General features: G+C 45.7%; 1 protein-coding gene across 1 annotated transcript in view; it reads left to right on the forward strand.

Moving 5' to 3' along the window:
- Positions 1–24,859, forward strand: part of LOC109901393 (neurexin-3b) — a 524,234-nt gene that overhangs the window by 181,706 nt on the left and 317,669 nt on the right. The window contains exons 8-10 of the mRNA XM_031837378.1: positions 363–611; positions 1,103–1,292; positions 7,606–7,989. Of these exons, the coding sequence (XP_031693238.1) occupies positions 363–611; positions 1,103–1,292; positions 7,606–7,989 (823 nt within the window). The remainder of the gene's footprint in view (positions 1–362; positions 612–1,102; positions 1,293–7,605; positions 7,990–24,859) is intronic.

The following is a 24,859-nucleotide window of genomic DNA, read 5'->3' on the forward strand; positions in this document are numbered from 1 at the left end:
AAAATGGGTATTGGATTCATGTGTTTAAAATACGACCAACATGTTATATAAAACCCCATATTATACAAAAATCCATTTAAGAGAAAACCCATATAATAGCCCATATAAACTACATTTGACTTTGGAATAGAACCTAAAATCTCGAAAGAATGATGAGTACACATTAATATGATATGTTTCCCTCTTTCTTTTATCCATCTCTCCTCTTATTGAGTTTATTGTTCCTGTCTGCTGCTCTTTGAATCTTCAGAAGAGGACCAACATATTACACAACAGTTAAAAAAAACCACATATACCTTTATTCCATATATGGACCTAGAATATTGTCCCTAATGATCTCTATTCTCTTCCACTCCCTCCAGGTGGTCTACAAGAATAATGACATCCGTCTAGAGCTCTCCCGTCTGGCCCGCATCGTAGACCCCAAGATGAAGCTCCAGGGTGACGTGGTGTTTAAGTGTGAGAACGTGGCCACCCTGGACCCTATCAACTTCGAGAGCCCCGACTCCTACCTCAGCCTCCCCAAGTGGAACACCAAGAGAATGGGTTCTATCTCCTTCGACTTCAGGACCTCAGAGCCCAACGGACTCATCCTGTTCACCCACGGCAAGGTAACCTAACCAATGAAATACCACGATGAAGGTCTGTTGAAGACCCATGTTTTGGTTTAATGATCCATTAAATGTTTGTGAGATTAGATTACCAGTGTGCTGGTGTTCTGTTTCTAGTAAGTGTAGAACTGTGAAAGAGAGTCACACACTCATATTTCTCTGCTGTGGATTTATTTGCCCAAGGTTTCGGCTAAAGTTGCCTTGATGTAGAGCTTTTGAATAAACGTTGTTTATTCATTTTTAGAAACTATGTGATTTGTGCCTTTAATGCTGATTGGCTGACAGTGAAAACAAATGTTTTGTGATACCCGTGGTGTACGGTCTGATATACCACAGCTATGACAAAACGTATTTTTACTGCTACAATTACGTTCTTAAGCAGTTTTTAATAGTAATAAGACACCGCGGGGGGTTGTGATATATTGGTCATATACTACACCCCCGCCTGGTTCCCAGTAGTCAGAAGACTCAGTACCTCACCTAATTTCCAGGCCCAGGACCGGCGGGACGCAGCAGGGAAGAAGAACTACAAAGTAGACTTCTTTGCTGTAGAGCTGCTGGATGGAGGACTGTACCTGCTGCTGGACATGGGCTCAGGCACCATCAAGGTCAAAGCCACCCAGAACAAGGTCAATGATGGAGCCTGGCACCACGTGGACATTCAGAGGGATGGACGTTCAGGTGAGGAGAGAGGGCTGGGTGGAGTGGGAGGAGGAAGAGGGGGTAGGACTGTTGTGGTGAGCATATTACCGCCACACCGGAAGTCATAAGATATGACCACAGTAAAATTCCACGTGACCTTTGAGTCACGGTAATCTCCTCTTATGCACTCTGGACATGCGTTGGTGGTACCCAACTCACTAACGAGCATCAGGTCCTAATGGCCTTGTACTCAGGGCTCTATTGTCCCTCCATCAGGTCCTAATGGCCTGGTACTCAGGGCTCTATTGTCCCTCCATCAGGTCCTAATGGCCTGGTACTCAGGGCTCTATTCTCCCTCCATCAGTCCTAATGGCCTGGTACTCAGGGCTCTATTGTCGCTCTTACCACTCTGACATCAATGCAAATGCAATCGAAAATCACAACACTTCTCATCAAAACAGTAGCGTTCTTTTATAACTCACCTCTCTGGGATGATCAATTTGAAGAAAGAAGTTCAACAACAGGCTGAAACTGAGTGGAAATATGGTAGCTGTGGATGTCAAATCAAATCAAATCAAATTTATTTGTAACATACACATGGTTAGCAGATGTTAATGCGAGTGTAGCGAAATGCTTGTGCTTCTAGTTCCGACAATGCAGTAATAACGAACAAGTAATCTAACTAACAATTCCAAAAAAAACTACTGTCTTATACACAATGTAAGGGGATAAAGAATATGTACATAAGGATATATGAATGAGTGATGGTACAGAGCAGCATAGGCAAGATACAGTAGATGATATCGAGTACAGTATATACATATGAGATGAGTATGTAAACCAAGTGGCATAGTTAAAGTGGCTAGTGATACATGTATTACATAAGGATGCAGTCGATGATATAGAGTACAGTATCTACGTATGCACATGAGATGAATAATGTAGGGTAAGTAACATTATATAAGGTAGCATTGTTTAAAGTGGCTAGTGATATATTTACATAATTTCCCATCAATTCCCATGATTAAAGTGGCTGGAGTAGAGTCAGTGGCATTGACAGTGTGTTGGCAGTAGCCACTCAATGTTAGTGGTGGCTGTTTGAGATAGAAGCTGTTTTTCAGTCTCTCGGTCCCAGCTTTGATGCACCTGTACTGACCTCGCCTTCTGGATGACAGCGGGGTGAACAGGCAGTGGCTCGGGTGGTTGATGTCCTTGATGATCTTTATGGCCTTCCTGTAGCATCGGGTGGTGTAGGTGTCCTGGAGGGCAGGTAGTTTGCCCCCGGTGATGCGTTGTGCAGACCTCACTACCCTCTGGAGAGCCTTACGGTTGAGGGCGGTGCAGTTGCCATACCAGGCGGTGATACAGCCCGCCAGGATGCTCTCGATTGTGCATCTGTAGAAGTTTGTGAGTGCTTTTGGTGACAAGCCGAATTTCTTCAGCCTCCTGAGGTTGAAGAGGCGCTGCTGCGCCTTCCTCACGATGCTGTCTGTGTGAGTGGACCAATTCAGTTTGTCTGTGATGTGTATGCCGAGGAACTTAAAACTTGCTACCCTCTCCACTACTGTTCCATCGATGTGGATGGGGGGGTGTTCCCTCTGCTGTTTCCTGAAGTCCACAATCATCTCCTTAGTTTTGTTGACGTTGAGTGTGAGGTTATTTTCCTGACACCACACTCCGAGGGCCCTCACCTCCTCCCTGTAGGCCGTCTCGTCGTTGTTGGTAATCAAGCCTACCACTGTTGTGTCGTCCGCAAACTTGATGATTGAGTTGGAGGCGTGCGTGGCCACGCAGTCGTGGGTGAACAGGGAGTACAGGAGAGGGCTCAGAACGCACCCTTGTGGGGCCCCAGTGTTGAGGATCAGCGGGGAGGAGATGTTGTTGCCTACCCTCACCACCTGGGGGCGGCCCGTCAGGAAGTCCAGTACCCTGTTGCACAGGGCGGGGTCGAGACCCAGGGTCTCGAGCTTGATGACGAGCTTGGAGGGTACTATGGTGTTGAATGCCGAGCTGTAGTCGATGAACAGCATTCTCACATAGGTATTCCTCTTGCCCAGATGGGTTAGGGCAGTGTGCAGTGTGGTTGAGATTGCATCGTCTGTGGACCTATTTGGGCGGTAAGCAAATTGGAGTGGGTCAAGGGTGTCAGGTAGGGTGGAGGTGATATGGTCCTTGACTAGTCTCTCAAAGCACTTCATGATGACGGATGTGAGTGCTACGGGGCGGTAGTCGTTTAGCTCAGTTACCTTAGCTTTCTTGGGAACAGGAACAATGGTGGCCCTCTTGAAGCATGTGGGAACAGCAGACTGGTATAGGGATTGGTTGAATATGTCCGTAAACACACCGGCCAGCTGGTCTGCGCATGCTCTGAGGGCGCGGCTGGGGATGCCGTCTGGGCCTGCAGCCTTGCGAGGGTTAACACGTTTAAATGTCTTACTCACTTCGGCTGCAGTGAAGGAGAGACCGCATGTTTTCGTTGCAGGCCGTGTCAGTGGCACTGTATTGTCCTCAAAGCGGGCAAAAAAGTTGTTTAGTCTGCCTGGGAGCAAGACATCCTGGTCCGTGACTGGGCTGGGTTTCTTCCTGTAGTCCGTGATTGACTGTAGACCCTGCCACATGCCTCTTGTGTCTGAGCCGTTGAATTGAGATTCTACTTTGTCTCTGTACTGGCGCTTAGCTTGTTTGATAGCCTTGCGGAGGGAATAGCTGCACTGTTTGTATTCAGTCATGTTACCAGACACCTTGCCCTGATTAAAAGCAGTGGTTCGCGCCTTCAGTTCCACACGAATGCTGCCATCAATCCACGGTTTCTGGTTGGGGAATGTTTTAATCGTTGCTATGGGAACGACATCTTCAACGCACGTTCTAATGAACTCGCACACCGAATCAGCGTATTCGTCAATGTTGTTGGCTGACGCAATACGAAACATCTCCCAGTCCACGTGATGGAAGCAGTCTTGGAGTGTGGAGTCAGCTTGGTCGGACCAGCGTTGGACAGACCTCAGCGTGGGAGCTTCTTGTTTTAGTTTCTGTCTGTAGGCAGGGATCAACAAAATGGAGTCATGGTCAGCTTTTCCGAAAGGGGGGCGGGGCAGGGCCTTATATGCGTCGCGGAAGTTAGAGTAACAATGATCCAGGGTCTTTCCACCCCTGGTTGCGCAATCGATATGCTGATAAAATTTAGGGAGTCTTGTTTTCAGATTAGCCTTGTTAAAATCCCCAGCTACAATGAATGCAGCCTCCGGATAAATCGTTTCCAGTTTGCAGAGAGTTAAATAAAGTTCGTTCAGAGCCATCGATGTGTCTGCTTGGGGGGGGATATATACGGCTGTGATTATAATCGAAGAGAATTCTCTTGGTAGATAATGCGGTCTACATTTGATTGTGAGGAATTCTAAATCAGGTGAACAGAAGGATTTGAGTTCCTGTATGTTTCTTTCATCACACCATGTCACGTTGGCCATAAGGCATACGCCCCCGCACCTCTTCTTACCAGAAAGATGTTCGTTTCTGTCCGCGCGATGCGTGGAGAAACCCGCTGGCTGCACCGCTTCGGATTGCGTCTCTCTAGTGAGCCACGTTTCCGTGAAGCAGAGAACGTTACAGTCTCTGATGTCCCTCTGGAATGCTACCCTTGCTCGGATTTCATCAACCTTGTTGTCAAGAGACTGGACATTGGCAAGAAGAATGCTAGGGAGTGGTGCACGATGTGCCCGTCTCCGGAGTCTGACCAGAAGACCGCTTCGTTTCCCTCTTTTTCTGAGTCGTTTTTTTGGGTCGCTGCATGGGAACCATCCCGTGGCACTGGTTGTAAGGCAGAACACAGGATCCGCATCGCGAAAAACATATTCTTGGTCGTACTGGTGGTGAGTTGACGCTGATCTTATATTCAGTAGTTCTTCTCGGCTGTATGTGATGAAACCTAAGATGACCTGGGGTACTAGTGTAAGAAATAACACGTAAAAAAACAAAAAACTGCATAGTTTCCTAGGAACGCGAAGCGAGGCGGCCATCTCTGTCGGCGCCGGAAGTAAATAGTTGTAGATGTTGGTAGTTGTGGATGTTGGTAGTTGTGGATGTTGGTAGTTGTGGATGTTGGTAGTTGTGGATGTTGGTAGTTGTGGATGTTGTTCCAAAGCCTAACACAACAAAATGGACAGCACTTTCTAAGGTGATGGTTAATTCAAAACACTACTCGCATATTAGAACTGATGCAGACGCTGAGTGTAAAAAACATTAAGAATACCTGTTCTTTTCATGGCATAAACTGATGTCACTTGTTAAATCCACTTAAATCAGTGTAGATGAAGGTGCCGGGCACACCGGTTTGTGTCAAGAACTGCAAAGCTGCTGGGTTTCCCCCGCTCATCAGTTTCCCGTGTTGAGGCTGTACTGAGGGTATAAGAGGGGGTGGAACTCAATATTAGGAAGGTGTTCCTAATGTTTGGGACACTCAGTGCATATGCTTATTCATATGCATATTCCTATATATGAGCACAATCCTGAAAAATAAAACGGAAATAAAATAATGATTGGGCTGTTATACAATACATAGACTACCGCATATTACACAGAAAAATATATATTTTAAATGATTTAAGATGTCTCCCCCCAGGGATCGGACCACCCAGTTTATAATGTAAAATAGTGGCAAAATGACTTACAAGCATATCTTGTCTGCCAAATGAACAGGCCTACAGCCTTTATGGCATGGCACATAGCCAGATAACATACAGTAGGCCAATTCCTATTCTGTTCTTCTGAAATACATTTTCTTCATATCATAATGCTTCTTCAGACCTGCCTAAAATAAATAATGGATTTATTGTGATGGTGCATATTAAATAGATTTATTAGACTTATTAGGCTTATTTATTAGACTTGTTTAAATGTAGATGTTCCAAAGGTGTGAATCAGCAGCTTGTATATGGCTTGTAAGAGTATGTAGGCCTGGAGATGCTAAACATGTTTATGTTCATTAACGGTCAATTACCATGAGACCGGGGGGGGGGGGGGGTGGGGGTCACAAGGAGGGGGGAGAGGAAAGGTGATGGTGGTGGAGGAGAATGGTGATGATCGTTATAAAACCCCTCAGAATATACATCAAAGGCATCATACTGTTGCATGGTTTGCAGAAGTATTTCTACCTTGTCCACAACCTGTACCCCCCCCCCCCCCCCGCACATTGACTCGGTACCGGTACTGTAGTTTATTTGGAAAATATTTTCTTGAACTGCACTGTTGGTTAATGGCTCGTAAGTAAAGCATTTCATGGTGTATTCGGCGCATGTGACAAATACAATTTGATTTGATCTCGGGGATGAGGCGATGAGACGTGTATCATGAGGATGATCAAGCAAAACCTTTTAAATCCTATTTCCTGATTCTATTTCCCCCACTGCTTCTTTATCCTTTGTGTCCGCTGACCTGAAAAAGGTTGGACAAACAGAACAGAACAGAGAAGAGAGGAGCTTTAGAGAGGAAGATTATATTTGGCGCGAGAAAGAGAAAGTCTGTCGTTGCCTTGAGCTCCATAACAGAATGGATTTCACTACATTAAAAGGAAAGAGGAAAGCGAGGGAGAGAGAGAGAGAGAGAGAGAGAGAGAGAGAGAGAGAGAGAGAGAGACTGACAGAGAGAAAGAGAGAGAGAAGCAGAGATAGAGAGAGAGTGCGGGAGAAGAAGAGAGGAAAGAGAAAGAGATAGAGAGAAGCAGAGATAGAGAGAGAGAGTGGGAGAAGAAGAGAGGAGAGCAGTAGTAGTACTTCTGTTATTTGATGTCCTGGGTCTGTGTTATATATCAGGTTAGAGCAGCCAATTTAGCCCTGTGTCAACACATTCTACTTTGATGAATCACTACCTAGCACCAATGAAAGAAGGGAAAGAAGGAAGGATTGGGAGAAAAGGAGTATTTTCTGAGGGAAGAGAGAGAGAGAAATTAGACAGATATATGGATATGGGCTGAGTGGTGGTATTAGCTTGATGAACTGTTTCATGGGACTTCACATGATGGGATTTAAATCTCTTAGTTAGACAGCGAGGACAGTTAGTAGTTCACTGAGGTGTTTGAAGAACAAAATGAAGTGAATGACTAGAAGGTCTTTGGAACCATAAACCTGATTTATCCACACTCCTCTGACCAATGGCAAACAACAAGCACTCTTGATCGTAGCCTAAGGCTAACATACTGGCCTTGTGAACCAGGCTTCAAGACTCTTCTATAATGTGTCGTCAGACACACAACTCGTGAGACTACTAGTCTAAGAATCTAAAAACGACTCAATATTAGAATGGCTTAGACCCTCACACTCACCTTCCCTTCCTCTCCTCACTCCATCTTCCTCCTCTCCAGGCATCATCTCAGTGGACAACCGTCGTACTCCGTTCACGGCCAGCGGAGAGAACGAGATCTTAGACCTGGAGGGAGACCTCTACCTGGGTGGTCTCCCTGACAACCGCGTAGGCCTGGTGTTACCTACCGAACTGTGGACGGCCATGTTGAACTACGGCTATGTGGGCTGCATCCGGGACCTCTTCATCGACGGACGCTCCAAAAACATAAGGGCCATCTCCGAGTCTCAGAACACCACCGGCATCAGGCCCACCTGCAGTAAAGTCACGGGGAAACAGTGTGATAGCAATCCCTGTAAGAACAACGGAGTCTGTAAGGAAGGGTGGAACCGGTTTATCTGCGACTGCACCGGGACTGGGTTCTGGGCCGGCACGTGTGAGAGAGGTGAGTCTGCTGCTTACTTAATGTTTGAAAAACGGATTGTTTTCATGTGCATGTCTCTTCAATTTCAGTGCTGGGTGAATGTACGGGCAGTCTGGAGGTTTTCTCCTTGTAATGTTGACTTCCGCTGGGTTAGCACTGAGTTGCATCGGCATGCTGCATCGGATGGTGCTGTGTGATTGGAGATTGTGAGTCTCATTCAGATGGGACAGTTCTATCTGCTTGTATCTGAAACCCCCAAAATGTCAAGCTTGGCCTAGGTGTCAAGGAATTGAACGAGAAGCTTATGTTGTGTTGAGAGAGCCTTTCTACTAACTAAACTATAGAAGTTCCGACTGGTTTGGATCAAATTACTTTTTTTTAGCGACGAAACGTTCTCCTCACTAAACCCAACTCTAGAACTTGTGTTAGTTCAATTACAGAAGTGTGTTTGTCTAGCAAGGGACCTTACAGCCAGTGTTCTGTTTTTAGCCTGATGGGATTATGAGAGGAAAGGAGTGGAGGAGTGTGACTTGGGACAGCTCCTTGTATTTATGGAGGCTTAGCAGAAAGATTTAATAGGATTCCACTTTTCCGCCAAGTGGCTTTTGTGCATGGTGCTGTCTTCTCTTCTGAAGGGGCTCCAGGAGGGGAATTGAACTGGGTCTTGACACACACACTCACTCACTCACTCACTCACTCACTCACTCACTCAAACCCTAGCTCATAACCCTAACCCTAAAACTAACCATAGCTCATAACCCTATCCCTAAAACTAACCCTAGCTCCTAATCCTAACCCTAAAACTAACCCTAGCTCCTAACCCTGAAACTAAAACTAACCCTAGCTCCTAACCTAACCCTAAAACTAACCCTAGCTCCTAACCCTAACCCTAAAACTAAACCTAGCTCCTAACCCTGAAACTAAAACTAAACCGAGCTCCTAACCCTGAAACTAAAACTAACCCTAGCTCCTAACCCTAACCCTAAAACTAAACCTAGCTCCTAACCCTGAAACTAAAACTAAACCGAGCTCCTAACCCTGAAACTAAAACTAACCCTAGCTCCTAACCCTGAAACTAAAACTAACCCTAGCTCCTAACCCTAACCCTAAAACTAACCCTAGCTCCTAACCCTAACCCTAAAACTAAACCTAGCTCCTAACCCTGAAACTAAAACTAAACCGAGCTCCTAACCCTGAAACTAAAACTAAACCTAGCTCCTAACCCTGAAACTAAAACTAAACCTAGCTCCTAACCCTAACCCTAAAACTAAACCTAGCTCCTAACCCTGAAACTAAAACTAAAGCTAGTTCCTAACCCTAACCCTAAAATTAATTCTAACCCTAACACAAATTCTAACCTTAACCCAAAACTCCTATAAATAGCATTTGACTTCGTGGGGACTAACAAAATGTCCCCAGTTGGTCCAAAAAATTGTTTACTATTCCTGTGGGGACTTCTAGCACACGCTAGGGTGCTTGTACGCACACACACACACACACATACACACACACACACACACACACACACACACACACACACACACACACACACACACACACACACACACACACACACACACACACACACACACACACACACACACACACACACACACACACACACACACACACTGAGGCTTGGACTTGGCTGTGGGTGAAAATGTTCTCCCCATGTCTGGCTTTAAGAGCTCCACTGCATTAGGTTTTTATGACACATTCACTGAAGATAGGCCCACTCTGAGATGTTGTGTGTGTGTGTGTGTGTGTGTGTGTGTGTGTGTGTGTGTGTGTAGGATGCTATCAGAGTATCTCTCCTGGATTGTGTCTAGTTTACCAGGGGTCTGCAGGATGGGTTGAGGTCATTTTAGAACTACAGTCTTGTGAAAATCCATAGGTTGCGGTGAGATCATAATTACTTTTTGGAGCTGATTGTTTCCACTAAACACAACTGTAGTGGAGAGTCATAGACAGGCTGGGAGGTTCTCAGGAGATCTGAATAATACAAGTAATTAGCATCTAATGGCAAGGTTTCTAGTACTTCCAATCTGGTTCAAAGCTTCAAATTGGAACAACAGGACATGGAAGGCGGCTATTTGTTGGACATCTTTGAATCCTAAATGTTTTTTAAATACTTCAAAATTCAACAGTTCAAATTAATTATTTGGCATTAGACTAAAGTACATTTCTCTCATATGAACAAGCTTCTCTCTCTCTCTCTCTCTCTCTCTCTCTCTCTCTCGCTCCCTCTCGCTCTCTCTTGCTCTCTCTCTCTCTCTCTCTCTCGCTCTCTCTTGTTCTCTCTCTCTCTCGCTCTCTCTTGTTCTCTCTCTCTCTCGCTCTCTCTTGTTCTCTCTCTCACGGGCAGCAACAGCATCCCCCAGTTGGAGAGATAGAGAGAGACAGAGAGAAAGAGAGAGAGAGAGAGGAAAGGCAGAGAAGAGAGGCAGTAGGCAGGCAGGCTGTGCGATCGCGATAACCTTGCCTAGGTCCTGGATAGCCAGCTATTTTTGTACCACTCCGAGGCTCTGTCTGTGTGGGCGTACTAAATGGGGGCTGATGGGAAAGCACTGCCAGAACACACACACAGAGAACATACACGCACACACCGATGCATGCACACACACACGCACGCACGCACACACACACACTCCCTTGCACGCACGCGCACGTGCACACACAGACAGAGACACACAGACACAGAACACTGCTGCCGGAGGGGTGGAGGAATGGAGTGACAGAGGGATGGAGGGACAGACATGCTAACACAGCACTGCACCACTCTGTCGTTCCACCCGTAGAAAAAGAACGCACAGACACACGTTTCTACCATCCTTCTCTCTCCACCCCCCCCTCCATCCCTCCCTCCCTCGTCCACATCCTGTCCTCCATCACAATGCTAGCTGGCCATGCAGTGGGCAGTGGACATACTACATGTCTGGACACTGGGTTTTTCTTACCCATATAGAGAGATGGTGTTCTGATGTAAAGGTTTTTTTGTAGTTTTTTTTGCCTGAAGGCTGCTGTTGTTGTAGTTCTGACACATATGGCTGTGGTTGTTGTAGTGTTTAGTAATTATTGGTATTCTGGACATCTCAGCAGTTGCCAGGTCTTTGCCCTCTGTTCTAGATCTTTGGGTTGCCAGGTCTGCCTGCGTTATCCCTTGCCTGGTCCTAAATATTTGATCCCGATTTGATCCAGGAAAAACCCTCATTTAACGTTAGTGGGCAAAACCACATAAATAGGCCTATGTCCTCACAATACACAGTAAGCCTATGTCCTCACAATACACAGTAAACCTATGTCCTCACAATACACAGTAGACCTATGTCCTCACAATACACAGTAAGCCTATGTCCTCACAATACACAGTAGACCTATGTCCTCACAATACACAGTAGACCTATGTCCTCACAATACACAGTAGACCTATGTCCTCACAATACACAGTAAGCCTATGTCCTCACAATACACAGTAGACCTATGTCCTCACAATACACAGTAGACCTATGTCCTCACAATACACAGTAAGCCTATGTCCTCACAATACACAGTAGACCTATGTCCTCACAATACACAGTAGACCTATGTCCTCACAATACACAGTAGACCTATGCCCTCACAATACACAGTAGACCTATGTCCTCACAATACACAGTAGACCTATGTCCTCACAATACACAGTAGACCTATGTCCTCACAATACACAGTAGACCTATGCCCTCACAATACACAGTAGACCTATGCCCTCACAATACACAGTAGACCTATGTCCTCACAATACACAGTAGACCTATGCCCTCACAATACACAGTAGACCTATGCCCTCACAATACACAGTAGACCTATGCCTTCACAATACACAGTAGCCTGTATTCACAATACAGTCTAGTTCTATGAATATTCCAATCCCTGTAGGTCTCTGATGTGTTATGGGATTGGTGCAGGCGTTTCACTGTGAATGATGATACATGCATTCAGGGTAAACAGGGACATAATTGCTATGATGCAGTATTATTATATGTTTTTTATGCAGCGTTTGGGGGTGTTTGTGAGTCTAGGATGTCTGCTGTTGTTGTTGTTGTTGTTGTTGAGTCTGGTCTAGTCTTCTCTCTTACTTGATCTCTTACACAGATGTCAGCGGGGTCCTGGGGAGGAAGAGAGAGGGGGAGAGAGGGAGGGAGAGAGAGGGGGAGAGAGGGAGGGAGAGAGAGGGGGAGCGAGGGAGGGAGAGGGGGAGAGAGGGAGGGAGTGAGGGAGGGGGATCGAGGGAGGGAGAGGGGGAGAGAAGGAGGGAGAGGGGGAGCGAGGGAGGGAGAGGGGGAGAGAGGGAGGGAGAGGGGGAGCGAGGGAGGGAGAGGGGGAGAGAGGGAGCGAGAGAGAGGGGGAGAGAGGGAGGGAGAGCGAGGTGGAGCGAGGGAGGGAGAGGGGGAGAGAGGGAGTGAGGGAGGGGAATCGAGGGAGGGAGAGGGGGAGAGAGGGAGGGAGAGAGAGAGAGAGCGAGGGAGGGAGAGAGAGGGGGAGAGAGGGAGGGAGAGCGAGGGGAGCGAGGAAGGGAGAGGGGGAGAGAGGGAGGGAGAGCGAGAGAGAGCGAGGGAGAGCGAGAGAGAGCAAGGCAGGGAGAGAGGGAGAGAGAGGGGGAAAGAGGGAGGGAGAGCGAGAGAGCGAGGGAGGGAGAGAGGGAGAGAGAGAAAGAGAGGGATGGAGAGGGAGAGAGCGAGTGGGAGCGAGGGAGAGCGAGGGAGGGAGAGGGGGAGAGAGGGAGGGAGAGCGAGAAAGAGCGAGGGAGGGAGAGAGGGAGAGATGGGGGGGTGAGAGGGATGGAGAGCGAGAGAGAGGGAGAGAGAGAAAGAGAGAGATTCCGAGATGTTATTGACATCCAGGGCTTGGTATTGATTGAAAGCACAGTCATACAGCACACTACAGTGGAGTAGACAATACAGTGCTTTTCACACACTTACAGATCAATAGACACTGTGGGATATCTCAGCGAGAGGTTAACCTGTCTTGGTAGTCTTTTTGACTGCAGATACTTTGATGGAGAGAGCTTTGAGTCCCATAGACTTGTATTGGTTTGTATGCTGTTTCTTGCCTTCAATAGCATAAAATAATGGTACGCTAAAATGAAGAACCGGTCACAAAATTAAAGGACGACTAAACAACCTCTCTGGCTTAAGTACAAAATACAATTACAAAAATGTTCCCCACCCTACTTCCAAATCAAAAGTTGCGCCCCTGATTTAACCTGAGCTGTATGTTGGCTATTAGATGAAAGAAGCATGGTGCTTGGGAGCAGCAGAGTCAGCCTGGCATCCACCTACTATTATTGTATATGTTTCCCCCTGTACCTGTGCAATATTTGGGCATATTTTACCCCTCGCTATTTGAGGTGTGCCCACAAGGTCTAACGGCGCCTACGATCAGAGGTGTGCTACGCGATGTCGCTATCACAGAGACAGATGTTGTGTCAGCGGGTCTTCAAGTCAGTCACAGTGTGTGTGTGACATCTGCACAAACATGTGTGTGCATGTGTGTGTGTGTGTGCCTGTTTGCTCATCAGTGTGTGTGTGTGTGTTTGCGCGTTTCTGTGTTTCTGTGCGTGCCAGCCATTGTGTGTGTATCTCTGTGTCAGGCTCTGAGTGTGTGCCAGACCTCTAGCGCCATACAGGCAGGGGCGTGCTCCCAAGGCCGTGGCCCAGACAGGTCTCCTCTCGACAGGGCTGCGACCCGGGGCAGAGACCTGCCAACCCTCCAACCCCCCATGCCTGTGATCTGCATTCAAATGGGACTCCTCTGGGTCTCTGCTGCCTGGTAGACTGCATAGAGAAGACAGTGAATATTCCGTTTGTGCTGCAACTCTCAATGGTGAGAAAGGAGAAAATAAACATTATATCCAAGCTCTATATCTTCTCTATATATTATATTCTCTCTTTGTCCTCTCTCTATATCCTCTCTCTATATCCTCTCTCTGTATCCTCTCTCTATGTCCTCTCTCTGTGTCCTCTCTCTATATCCTCTCTCTGTATCCTCTCTCTATATCCTCTCTCTATATCCTCTCTCTATAGCCTCTCTCTATATCCTCTCTCTATATCCTCTCTCTGTATCCTCTCTCTATATCCTCTCTCTATATCCTCTCTCTATATCCTCTCTCTGTATCCTCTCTCTATATCCTCTCTCTATATCCTCTCTCTATATCCTCTCTCTATATCCTCTCTCTGTATCCTCTCTCTATATCCTCTCTCTATATCTTCTCTCTGTATCCTCTCTCTATATCCTCTCTCTATATCCTCTCTCTGTATCCTCTCTCTATGTCCTCTCTCTGTGTCCTCTCTCTATATCCTCTCTCTATATCCTCTCTCTGTATTCTCTCTCTATGTCCTCTCTCTGTGTCCTCTCTCTATATCCTCTCTCTATATCCTCTCTCTATATCCTCTCTCTATATCCTCTCTCTGTATCCTCTCTCTATGTCCTCTCTCTGTGTCCTCTCTATATCCTCTCTCTATATCCTCTCTCTGTATCCTCTCTCTATGTCCTCTCTCTGTGTCCTATCTCTATATCCTCTCTCTATGTCCTCTCTCTGTGTCCTCTCTCTATTTCCTCTCTCTGTATCCTCTCTCTATGTCCTCTCTCTGTGTCCTCTCTCTATATCCTCTCTCTATGTCCTCTCTCTATATCCTCTCTCTATATCCTCTCTCTGTATCCTCTCTCTATATCCTCTCTCTATATCCTCTCTCTATATCCTCTCTCTATATCTTCTCTCTATATCCTCTCTCTATATCCTCTCTCTGTATCCTCTGTCTATATCCTCTCACTATATCCTCTCTCTAGTTCCTCTCTCTATATCTTCTCTCTATGTCCTCTCTCTATATCCTCTCTCTATATCCTCTCTATATCCTCTCACTATATCCTCTCTCTATATCCTCTCTCTGTATCCTCTCTCTATATCTTCTCTCTATGTCCTCTCTCTATATCCTCTCTCTATATCCTCTCTCTATATCCTCTCTCTATATCCTCTCTCTATATCCTCTCTCTATTTTCTCTCTCTATATCCTCTCTCTATTTTCTCTCTCTATGTCCTCCCTCGAAATTCTCGCTCTATATCCTCTCTCTATATTCTCTCTCTATATCCTCTCTCTATATCCTCATTCTATATCCTTTCTCTATATCCTCTCTTGATATCCTCTCTCTATATCCTCACTCTATATCCTCTCTCTATATCCTCACTCTATATCCTCTCTCTATTCTCTCTCTCTCTAACCTCTCTCTATTTTCTCTCCCTATATCCTCTCTCTATTTCCTCTCTATATATCCTCTCTGTATATCCTCACTCTAAATCCTCTCTCTACTTTCTCTCTCTATATCCTCTCTCTATTATCTCTCTATATCCTCTCTCTATATCCTCTATCTATATCCTCACAAAATATCCTCTCTCTGTATCCTCTCTCTATATCCTCTCTCTATTTTCTCTCTCTATATCCTCTTTCTATATCCTCTTTCTATATCCTCTATCTATATCCTCACTCTATATCCTCTCTCTATATCCTCTCTCTATATCCTCTCTCTATTTCCTCTCTCTATTTTCGCTCTCTATATCCTCTTTCTATATTCTCTTTCTATATCCTCTCTCTATTTTCTCTCTCTATATCCTCTTTCTATATCCTCTCTCTATATCCCCTCTCTATATCCTCTCTCTGTATCCTCTCTCTATGTCCTCTCTCTATGTCCTCTCTCTATGTCCTCTCTCTATATCCTCACTCGATATCCTATCTCTATTATCTCTCTGTATATCCACTCTCCATATCCTCTCTCTATTTTCTCTCTTTATTTTCTCTCTCTATATCCTCTCTCTATATCCTCTCTCTATATCCTCACTCGATATCCTCTCTCTATTATCTCTCTCTATATCCTCTCTCCATATCCTCTCTCTATTTTCTCTCTTTATTTTCTCTCTCTATATCCTCTCTCTATATCCTCTCTCTATATCCTCACTCGATATCCTCTCTCTATTATCTCTCTCTATATCCTCTCTCCATATCCTCTCTCTACATCCTCTCTCTATATTCTCTCTCTATCTCCTCTCTCTATTTTCTCTCTTTATTTTCTCTCTCTATATCCTCTCTCTATAGCCTCTCTCTATATCCTCTCTCTCTCTATGCTCTCTCTATATTCTCTCTCTATATCCTCTCTTTATTTCTCTCTCTATATCCCCGCTCTATATCCTCTCTCTCTATCCTCTCTCTATTTTCTCTCTCTATATCCTCTCTCTATATCCTTTCTCTATATCCTCTCTCTATTTCCTCTCTATATATCCTCTCTGTATATCCTCACTCTAAATCCTCTCTCTACTTTCTCTCTCTATATCCTCTCTCTATATCCTCACTCTATATCCTCTCTCTATATCCTCTCTCTATTTCCTCTCTATTTTCGCTCTCTATATCCTCTTTCTATATCCTCTCTCTATTTCCTCTCTCTATTTTCGCTCTCTATATCCTCTTTCTATATCCTCTTTCTATATCCTCTCTCTATTTTCTCTCTCTATATCCTCTTTCTATATCCTCTCTCTATATCCCCTCTCTATATCCCCACTCTATATCCTCTCTCTATTATCTCTCTTTATATCCTCTCTCTATATCCCCTCTCTATATCCCCACTCTATATCCTCTCTCTATTATCTCTCTCTATATCCTCTCTCTATTTCCTATCTCTATATCCTCACTCTATATCCTCTCTCTATTATCTCTCTCTATATCCTCTCTCTATTATCTCTCTATATCCTCTCTCTATATCCTCTATCTATATCCTCACAAAATATCCTCTCTCTGTATCCTCTCTCTATATCCTCTCTCTATTTTCTCTCTCTATATCCTCTTTCTATATCCTCTTTCTATATCCTCTATCTATATCCTCACTCTATATCCTCTCTCTATATCCTCTCTTTATATCCTCTCTCTATTTTCTCTCTCTATATCGTCTTTCTATATCCTCTCTCTATATCCTCTCTCTATATCCTCTCTCTATATCCTCTCTCTATATCCTCACTCTATATCCTCTCACTATATCCTCACTCTATATCCTCTCTCTATTTTCTCTCTCTATATTCTCTCTCTATTCTCTCTCTCTATATCCTCTCTCTATTTTCTCTCTATATACCCTCTCTCTATTTTCTCTCTCTGTATTCTCTCTCTATATCCTCTCTTTATCCTCACTATATATGCTCTCTCTATATCCTCTCACTATATCCTCACTCTATATCCTCTCTCTATTTTTTCTCTATATCCTCACTCTATATTCTCTCTCTATTCTCTCTCTATTTTCTCTCTCTATTTTCTCTCTATATCCTCTCTCTATATTCTCTCTCCATATCCTCTCTCAATTCAATTCAATTCAATTCAATTCAATTCAAGGGCTTTATTGGCATGGGAAACATGTGTTAACATTGCCAAAGCAAGTGAGGGTAGACAACATACAAAGTGAATATATAAAGTGAAAAACAACAAAAATTAACAGTAAACATTACACATACAGAAGTTTCAAAACAGTAAAGACATTACAAATGTCATATTATATATATATACAGTGTTCTAACAATGTACAAATGGCTAAAGGACACAAGATAAAATAAATAAGCATAAATATGGGTTGTATTTACAATGGTGTTTGTTCTTCACTGGTTGCCCTTTTCTCGTGGCAACAGGTCACAAATCTTGCTGCTGTGATGGCACACTGTGGAATTTCACCCAGTAGATATGGGAGTTTTTCAAAATTGGATTTGTTTTCGAATTCTTTGTGGATCTGTGTAATCTGAGGGAAATATGTCTCTCTAATATGGTCATACATTGGGCAGGAGGTTAGGAAGTGCAGCTCAGTTTCCACCTCATCTTGTGGGCAGTGAGCACATAGCCTGTCTTCTCTTGAGAGCCATGTCTGCCTACGGCGGCCTTTCTCAATAGCAAGGCTATGCTCACTGAGTCTGTACATAGTCAAGGCTTTCCTTAATTTTGGGTCAGTCACAGTGGTCAGGTATTCATATCCTCTCTCTATATCCTATATATCCTATATCTCTATACCTATATCTCTATTCTCTCTCTCTATAGCCTCTCTCTATATCCTCTCTCCATATCCTCTCTCTATTCTCTCTCTCTATTTCCTCTCTCTATTTCCTCTCTCTATTTCCTCTCTCTATTTCCTCTCTCCATATCCTCTCTCTATTTCCTCTCTCTATATCCTCTCTCTATTTCCTCTCTCTATATCCTCTCTCCATATCCTCTCTCTATTTCCTCTCTCCATATCCTCTCTCTATTTCCTCTCTCTATTTCCTCTCTCTGTGTCCTCTCTCCATATCCTCTCTCTATTTACTCTCTCTATTTCCTCTCTCTATATCCTCTCTCTATTTCCTCTCTCTATATCCTCTCTCTATATCCTATCTTTATATATCCTCTCTCTATATCCTCTCTCCATATCCTCTCTCTATTTCCTCTCTCTATATCCTCTCTCTATTTCCTCTCTCTATATCCTCTCTCTATTTCCTCTCTCTATTTCCTCTCTCTATTTCCTCTCTCTATATCCTCTCTCTAGTTCCTCTCTCTATATCCTCTCTCTATTTCCTCTCTCTATATCCTCTCTCTATATCCTCTCTCTATATCCTCTCTCTATATCCTCTCTCTATATCCTCTCTCCATATCCTCTCTCTATTTCCTCTCTCTATTTCCTCTCTCTATTTCCTCTCTCTATATCCTCTCTCTATATCCTCTCTCTATATCCTCTCTCTATTTCCTCTCTCTATATCCTCTCTCTATTTCCTCTCTCTATATCCTCTCTCTATTTCCTCTCTCTATTTCCTCTCTCTATATCCTCTCTCTATTTCCTCTCTCTATATCCTCTCTCTATATCCTCTCTCTATATCCTCTCTCTATATCCTCTCTCTATATCCTCTCTCCATATCCTCTCTCTATTTCCTCTCTCTATTTCCTCTCTCCATATCCTCTCTCTATTTCCTCTCTCTATTTCCTCTCTCTATGTCCTCTCTCTATTTCCTCTCTCTATATCCTCTCTCTATTTCCTCTCTCCATATCCTCTCTCTATTTCATCTCTCTATATCCTCTCTCTATTTCCTCTCTCCATATCCTCTCTCTATTTCCTCTCTCTATATCCTCTCTCTATTTCCTCTCTCTATATCCTCTCTCTATTTCCTCTCTCTATTTCCTCTCTCTATTTCCTCTCTCTATTTCCTCTCTCTATTTCCTCTCTCCATTTCCTCTCTCTATTTCCTCTCTCTATTTCCTCTCTCTATTTCCTCTCTCCATATCCTCTCTCTATATCCTCTCTCTATATCCTCTCTCTATTTCCTCTCTCTATTTCCTCTCTCTATATCCTCTCTCTATTTCCTCTCTCTATTTCCTCTCTCTATATCCTCTCTCTATTTCCTCTCTCTATTTCCTCTCTCTATTTCCTCTCTCTATATCCTCTCTCTATTTCCTCTCTCTATATCCTCTCTCCATATCCTCTCTCTATTTTCCACTGACAAACATAAGAGTTATTGAAACTATTGTTGCAATAAGGTTAAAGCATTTCAATAACATCCACAAGTGAAATTCTTGCTAACTGGCATTTTCTGACATAATGGAAAATGATATAGAGAGAGGTAAGAGAGTGAGACGAGCAACAAAACACAGAAGGAAGACGAAGAAAATCATTCATCTCTTTTCCCTCTTTATCATGTATGCCTGTGTTTAGAAAGCTCGGGGTGCCATTCGTCTTTAGTCATTATATTCTACTACATGAAAAGGTTTCCAGATAGCTCGTATTCTCCCTCCTGAAAATGCAACTCCGGTACATAAAAGGAGTTTCTCTGAGGACCTCTTCCTCTGACAGTAATAGCAACATCAAACCAACAGACGCATCTCAATAGATAGATCAATGTCAGCGTGTAGACATGAAACATATTATGGAACCAAAGTCTGGAAATGTACAGTATTTCATCACCTAGCCTAGCCACCACAGAACTATCTTCTCACCCAGTCAGCATCATTGTGTTAGTAGTAAGGTGTAAGCAGGAGGCTGTAAAATCAATTGTCTTTCAGCGTTGACTGGCCTGAGGTTTATAGCAGAGGTTCGAGAAGAGAAGGAGTAGGAGAGGCTGAGGGAGGGAGGCTGGTTTTTAGGGTAGCTTAGTGTTGTGTTGCTGACAAACACACTATGCAGCTACCTGCTGAGTAGAGTGCTGGTGGTAAAGTGGCCTTGTTAATCAGGTAAATAGGCCTGTAATGAAGTGAGTGTCAGAGGAGGAGGAGCAGCATTGGGCCCGGATCCCACTGAGACTATCCTCTTTCGACTGCCTCTCTCCTCTCACTCTTTCTTTGCCCCTATCGACCTTATTTCTCAGCCTTTCTTCTCCGTCTTTCGCTCTCTTTCTCTCACTGCCTCTCTCTCTCAATTCCTATCTCTTTGTCTCCTGCCTCCCTCCCTCTTTCCAACTCCCTCCACCCCCCCCCACTATCTCTCTCCCTCTCTTTCTCCAGTGTCTCTCTCCCTCTCTTTCTCCAGTGTCTCTCTCCCTCTCTTTCTCCAGTGTCTCTCTCCCTGTCTTTCTCCAGTGTCTCTCTCCCTCTCTTTCTCCAGTCTCTCTCTCCCTCTCTTTCTCCAGTCTCTCTCTCCCTCTCTTTCTCCAGTGTCTCTCTCCCTCTCTTTCTCCAGTCTCTCTCCCTCTCTTTCTCCAGTCTCTCTCCCTCTCTTTCTCCAGTGTCTCTCTCCCTCTCTTTCTCCAGTCTCTCTCTCCCTCTCTTTCTCCAGTGTCTATCTCCCTCTCTTTCACCAGTCTCTCTCCCTCTCTTTCTCCAGTCTCTCTCCCTCTCTTTCTCCAGTGTCTCTCTCCCTCTCTTTCGCCAGTGTCTCTCTCCCTCTCTTTCTCCAGTCTCTCTCCCTCTCTTTCTCCAGTGTCTCTCTCCCTCTCTTTCTCCAGTCTCTCTCTCCCTCTCTTTCTCCAGTGTCTCTCTCCCTCTCTTTCTCCAGTCTCTCTCCCTCTCTTTCTCCAGTCTTCTCTCCCTCTCTTCTCCAGTGTCTCTCTCCCTCTCTTTCTCCAGTGTCTCTCTCCCTCTCTTTCTCCAGTGTCTCTCTCCCTCTCTTTCTCCAGTGTCTCTCACCCTCTCTTTCTTCAGTGTCTCTCTCCCTCTCTTTCTCCAGTGTCTCTCTCCCTCTCTTTCTCCAGTGTCTCTCTCCCTCTCTTTCTCCAGTGTCTCTCTCCCTCTCTTTCTCCAGTGTCTCTCTCCTGTCTTTCTCCAGTCTCTCTCCCTCTCTTTCTCCAGTGTCTCTCTCCCTCTCTTTCTCCAGTCTTTCTCTCCCTCTCTTTCTCCAGTCTCTCTCCCTCTCTTTCTCCAGTGTCTCTCTCCCTCTCTGTCTCCAGTCTCTCTCCCTCTCTTTCTCCAGTGTCTCTCTCCCTCTCTTTCTCCAGTCTCTCTCATTCTCTTTCTCCAGTGTCTCTCTCCCTCTCTTTCTCCAGTCTCTCTCCCTCTCTTTCTCCAGTCTCTCTCCCTCTCTTTCTCCAGTGTCTCTCTCCCTCTCTTTCTCCAGTGTCTCTCTCCCTCTCTTTCTCCAGTCTCTCTCCATCTCTTTCTCCAGTCTCTCTCCCTCTCTTTCTCCAGTGTTCTCTCTCCCTCTCTTTCTCCAGTGTCTCTCTCCCTCTCTTTCCCAGTGTCTCTCTCCCTCTCTTTCTCCAGTGTCTCTTCTCCCTCTCTTTCTCCAGTGTCTCTCTCCCTCTCTTTCTCCAGTGTCCTCCCTCCCTCTCGTTCTCCAGTGTCTCTCTCCCTGTCTTTCTCCAGTGTCTCTCTCCCTCTCTTTCTCCAGTGTCTCTCTCCCTCTCTTTCTCCAGTCTCTCTCCCTCTCTTTCTCCAGTCTCTCTCCCTCTCTTTCATCCAGGTGTCTCTCTCCCTCTCTTTTCTCCAGTGTCTCTCTCCCTCTCTCTTTCTCCAGTCCTCTCTCCCTCTCTTTCTCCAGTGTCTCTCTCCCGCTCTTTCTCCAGTCTCTCTCCCTCTCTTCTCTCCAGTGTCTCTCTCCCTCTCTTTCTCCAGTGTCTCTCTCACTCTCTTTCTCAGTCTCTCTCCCTCTCTTTCTCCAGCTCCTCTCTCCCTCTCTTTTCTCCAGTCTCTCTCTCTCTCCCTCTCTTTCTCCAGTGTCTCTCTCCCTCTCTTTCTCCAGTCTCTCTCCCTAACTTTCGCCAGTGTTCTCTCCCTCTCTTTCTCCAGTGTCTCTCTCCCTCTCTTTCTCCAGTCTCTCTCCCTCTCTTCTCCAGTCTCTCTCCCTCTCTTTCTCCAGTTCTCTCTCCCTCACTTTCTCCAGTGTCTCTCTCCCTCTCTTTTTCCAGTGTCTCTCTCCCCTCTTTTTCCAGTGTCTCTCTCCCTCTCTTTCTCCAGTGTCTCTCTCCCTCTCTTTCTCCAGTGTCTCTCTCCCTCTCTTTCTCCAGTGTCTCTCTCCCTCTCTTTCTCCAGTGTCTCTCTCCCTCTCTTTCTCCAGTGTCTCTCTCTCACTCTCTTTCTCCAGTCTCTCTCTCCCTCTCTTTCTCCAGTCTCTCTCCCTCTCTTTCCTCCAGTGTCTCTCTCCCCTCTCTTTCTCCAGTCTCTCTCCCTCTCTTTCTCCAGTCTTCTTCTCTCCCTCTCTTTCTCCAGTGTCTCTCTCCCTCTCTTTCTCCAGTCTCTCTCCCTCTCTTTCTCCAGTGTCTCTCTCCCTCTCTGTCTCCAGTCTCTCTCCCTCTCTTTCTCCAGTGTCTCTCTCCCTCTCTTTCTACAGTCTCTCTCTGCCTCTCTTTCTCCAGTGTCTCTCTCCCTCTCTTTCTCCAGTCTCTCTCTCCCTCTCTTTCTCCAGTGTCTCTCTCCCTCTCTTTCTCCAGTCTCTCTCCCTCTCTTTCTCCAGTCTCTCTCTTCCTCTCTTTCTCCAGTGTCTCTCTCCCTCACTTTCTCCAGTGTCTCTCTCCCTCTCTTTCTCCCCAGTGTCTCTCTCCCTCTCTTTCTCCAGTGTCTCTCTCCCCTCTTTCTCCAGTGTCTCTCTCCTCTCTTTCTCCAGTCTCTCTCCCTCTCTTTCTCCAGTGTTCTCTCCCTCTCTTTCTCCAGTGTCTCTCTCCCTCACTTTCTCCAGTGTCTCTCTCCCTCTCTTTCTCCAGTGTCTCTCTCCCTCTCTTTCTCCAGTGTCTCTCTTCCTCTCTTTCTCCAGTCTCTCTCTCCCTCTCTTTCTCCAGTGTCTATCTCCTCTCTTTCACCAGTCTCTCTCCCTCTCTTTCTCCAGTCTCTCTCCCTCTCTTTCTCCAGTGTCTCTCTCCCTCTCTTTCGCCATTGTCTCTCTCCCTCTCTTTCTCCAGTCTCTCTCCCTCTCTTTCTCCAGTGTCTCTCTCCCTCTCTTTCTCCAGGTCTCTCTCCCCCTCTCTTTCTCCAGTGTCTCTCTCCCTCTCTTTCTCCAGTCTCTCTCCCTCTCTTTCTCCAGTGCTCTCTCCCCTCTCTTCTCCAGTGTCTCTCTCCCTCTCTTTCTCCAGTCTCTCTCCCTCTCTTTTTCTCCAGTCTCTCTCCCTCTCTTTCTCCAGTGTCTCTCTCCCTCTCTTTCTCCAGTGTCTCTCTCCCTCTCTTCTCCAGTGTCTCTCTCCCTCTCTTTCTCCAGTGTCTCTCACCCTCTTCTTTCTCCAGTGTCTCTCTCCCTCTCTTTCTCCAGGTCTCTCCTCCCTCTCTTTCTCCAGTGTCTCTCTCCCTCTCTTTCTCCAGTGTCTCTCTCCCTCTCTTTCTCCAGTGTCTCTCTCCCTGTCTTTCTCCAGTCTCTCTCCCTCTCTTTCTCCAGTGTCTCTCTCCCTCTCTTTCTCCAGTCTCTCTCCCTCTCTTTCTCCAGTGTCTCTCTCCCTCTCCTTTTCCAGTGTCTCTCTCCCTCTCTTTCTCCAGTGTCTCTCTCCCTCTCTTTCTCCAGTGTCTCTCTCCCTCTCTTTCTCCAGTGTCTCTCTCCCTCTCTTTCTCCAGTGTCTCTCTCTCTCTTTCTCCAGTGTCTCTCTCCCTCTCGTTCTCCAGTGTCTCTCTCCCTGTCTTTCTCCAGTGTCTCTCTCCCTCTCTTTCTCAGATGTCTCTCTCCCTCTCTTTCTCCAGTCTCTCTCCCTCTCTTTCTCCAGTGTCTCTCTCCCTCTCTTTCTCCAGTGTCTCTCCCTCTCTTTCTCCAGTGTCTCTCTCCCTCTCTTTCTCCAGTGTCTCTCTCCCTCTCGTTCTCCAGTGTCTCTCTCCCTGTCTTTCTCCAGTGTCTCTCTCCCTCTCTTTCTCCAGTGTCTCTCTCCCTCTCTTTCTCCAGTCTCTCTCCCTCTCTTTCTCCAGTCTCTCTCCCTCTCTTTCTCCAGTGTCTCTCTCCCTCTCTTTCTCCAGTGTCTCTCTCCCTCTCTTTCTCCAGTCTCTCTCTCCCTCTCTTTCTCCAGTGTCTCTCTCCCTCTCTTCTCCAGTTCTCTCTCCCTCTTCTTTCTCCAGCGTCTCTCTCCCTCTCTTTCTCCAGTGTCTCTCTCACTCTCTTTCTCCAGTCTCTCTCCCCTCTCTTCTCCACTCTCTCTCCCTCTCTTTCTCCAGTCTCTCTCTCTCTCCCTCTCTTTCTCCAGTGTCTCTCTCCCTCTCTTTCTCCAGTCTCTCTCCCTCTCTTTCTCCAGTCTCTCTCCCTCTCTTTCTCCAGTGTCTCTCTCCCTCTCTTTCTCCAGTGTCTCTCTCCCTCTCTTTCTCCAGTCTCTCTCCCTCTCTTTCTCCAGTCTCTCTCCCTCTCTTTCTCCAGTCTCTCTCCCTCTCTTTCTCCAGTGTCTCTCTCCCTCTCTTTTTCCAGTGTCTCTCTCCCTCTCTTTCTCCAGTGTCTCTCTCCCTCTCTTTCTCCAGTGTCTCTCTCCCTCTCTTCTCCAGTGTCTCTC

This window comes from Oncorhynchus kisutch, linkage group LG12 (genome assembly GCF_002021735.2).
Source record: "Oncorhynchus kisutch isolate 150728-3 linkage group LG12, Okis_V2, whole genome shotgun sequence".
NCBI lineage: Eukaryota > Metazoa > Chordata > Actinopteri > Salmoniformes > Salmonidae > Oncorhynchus > Oncorhynchus kisutch.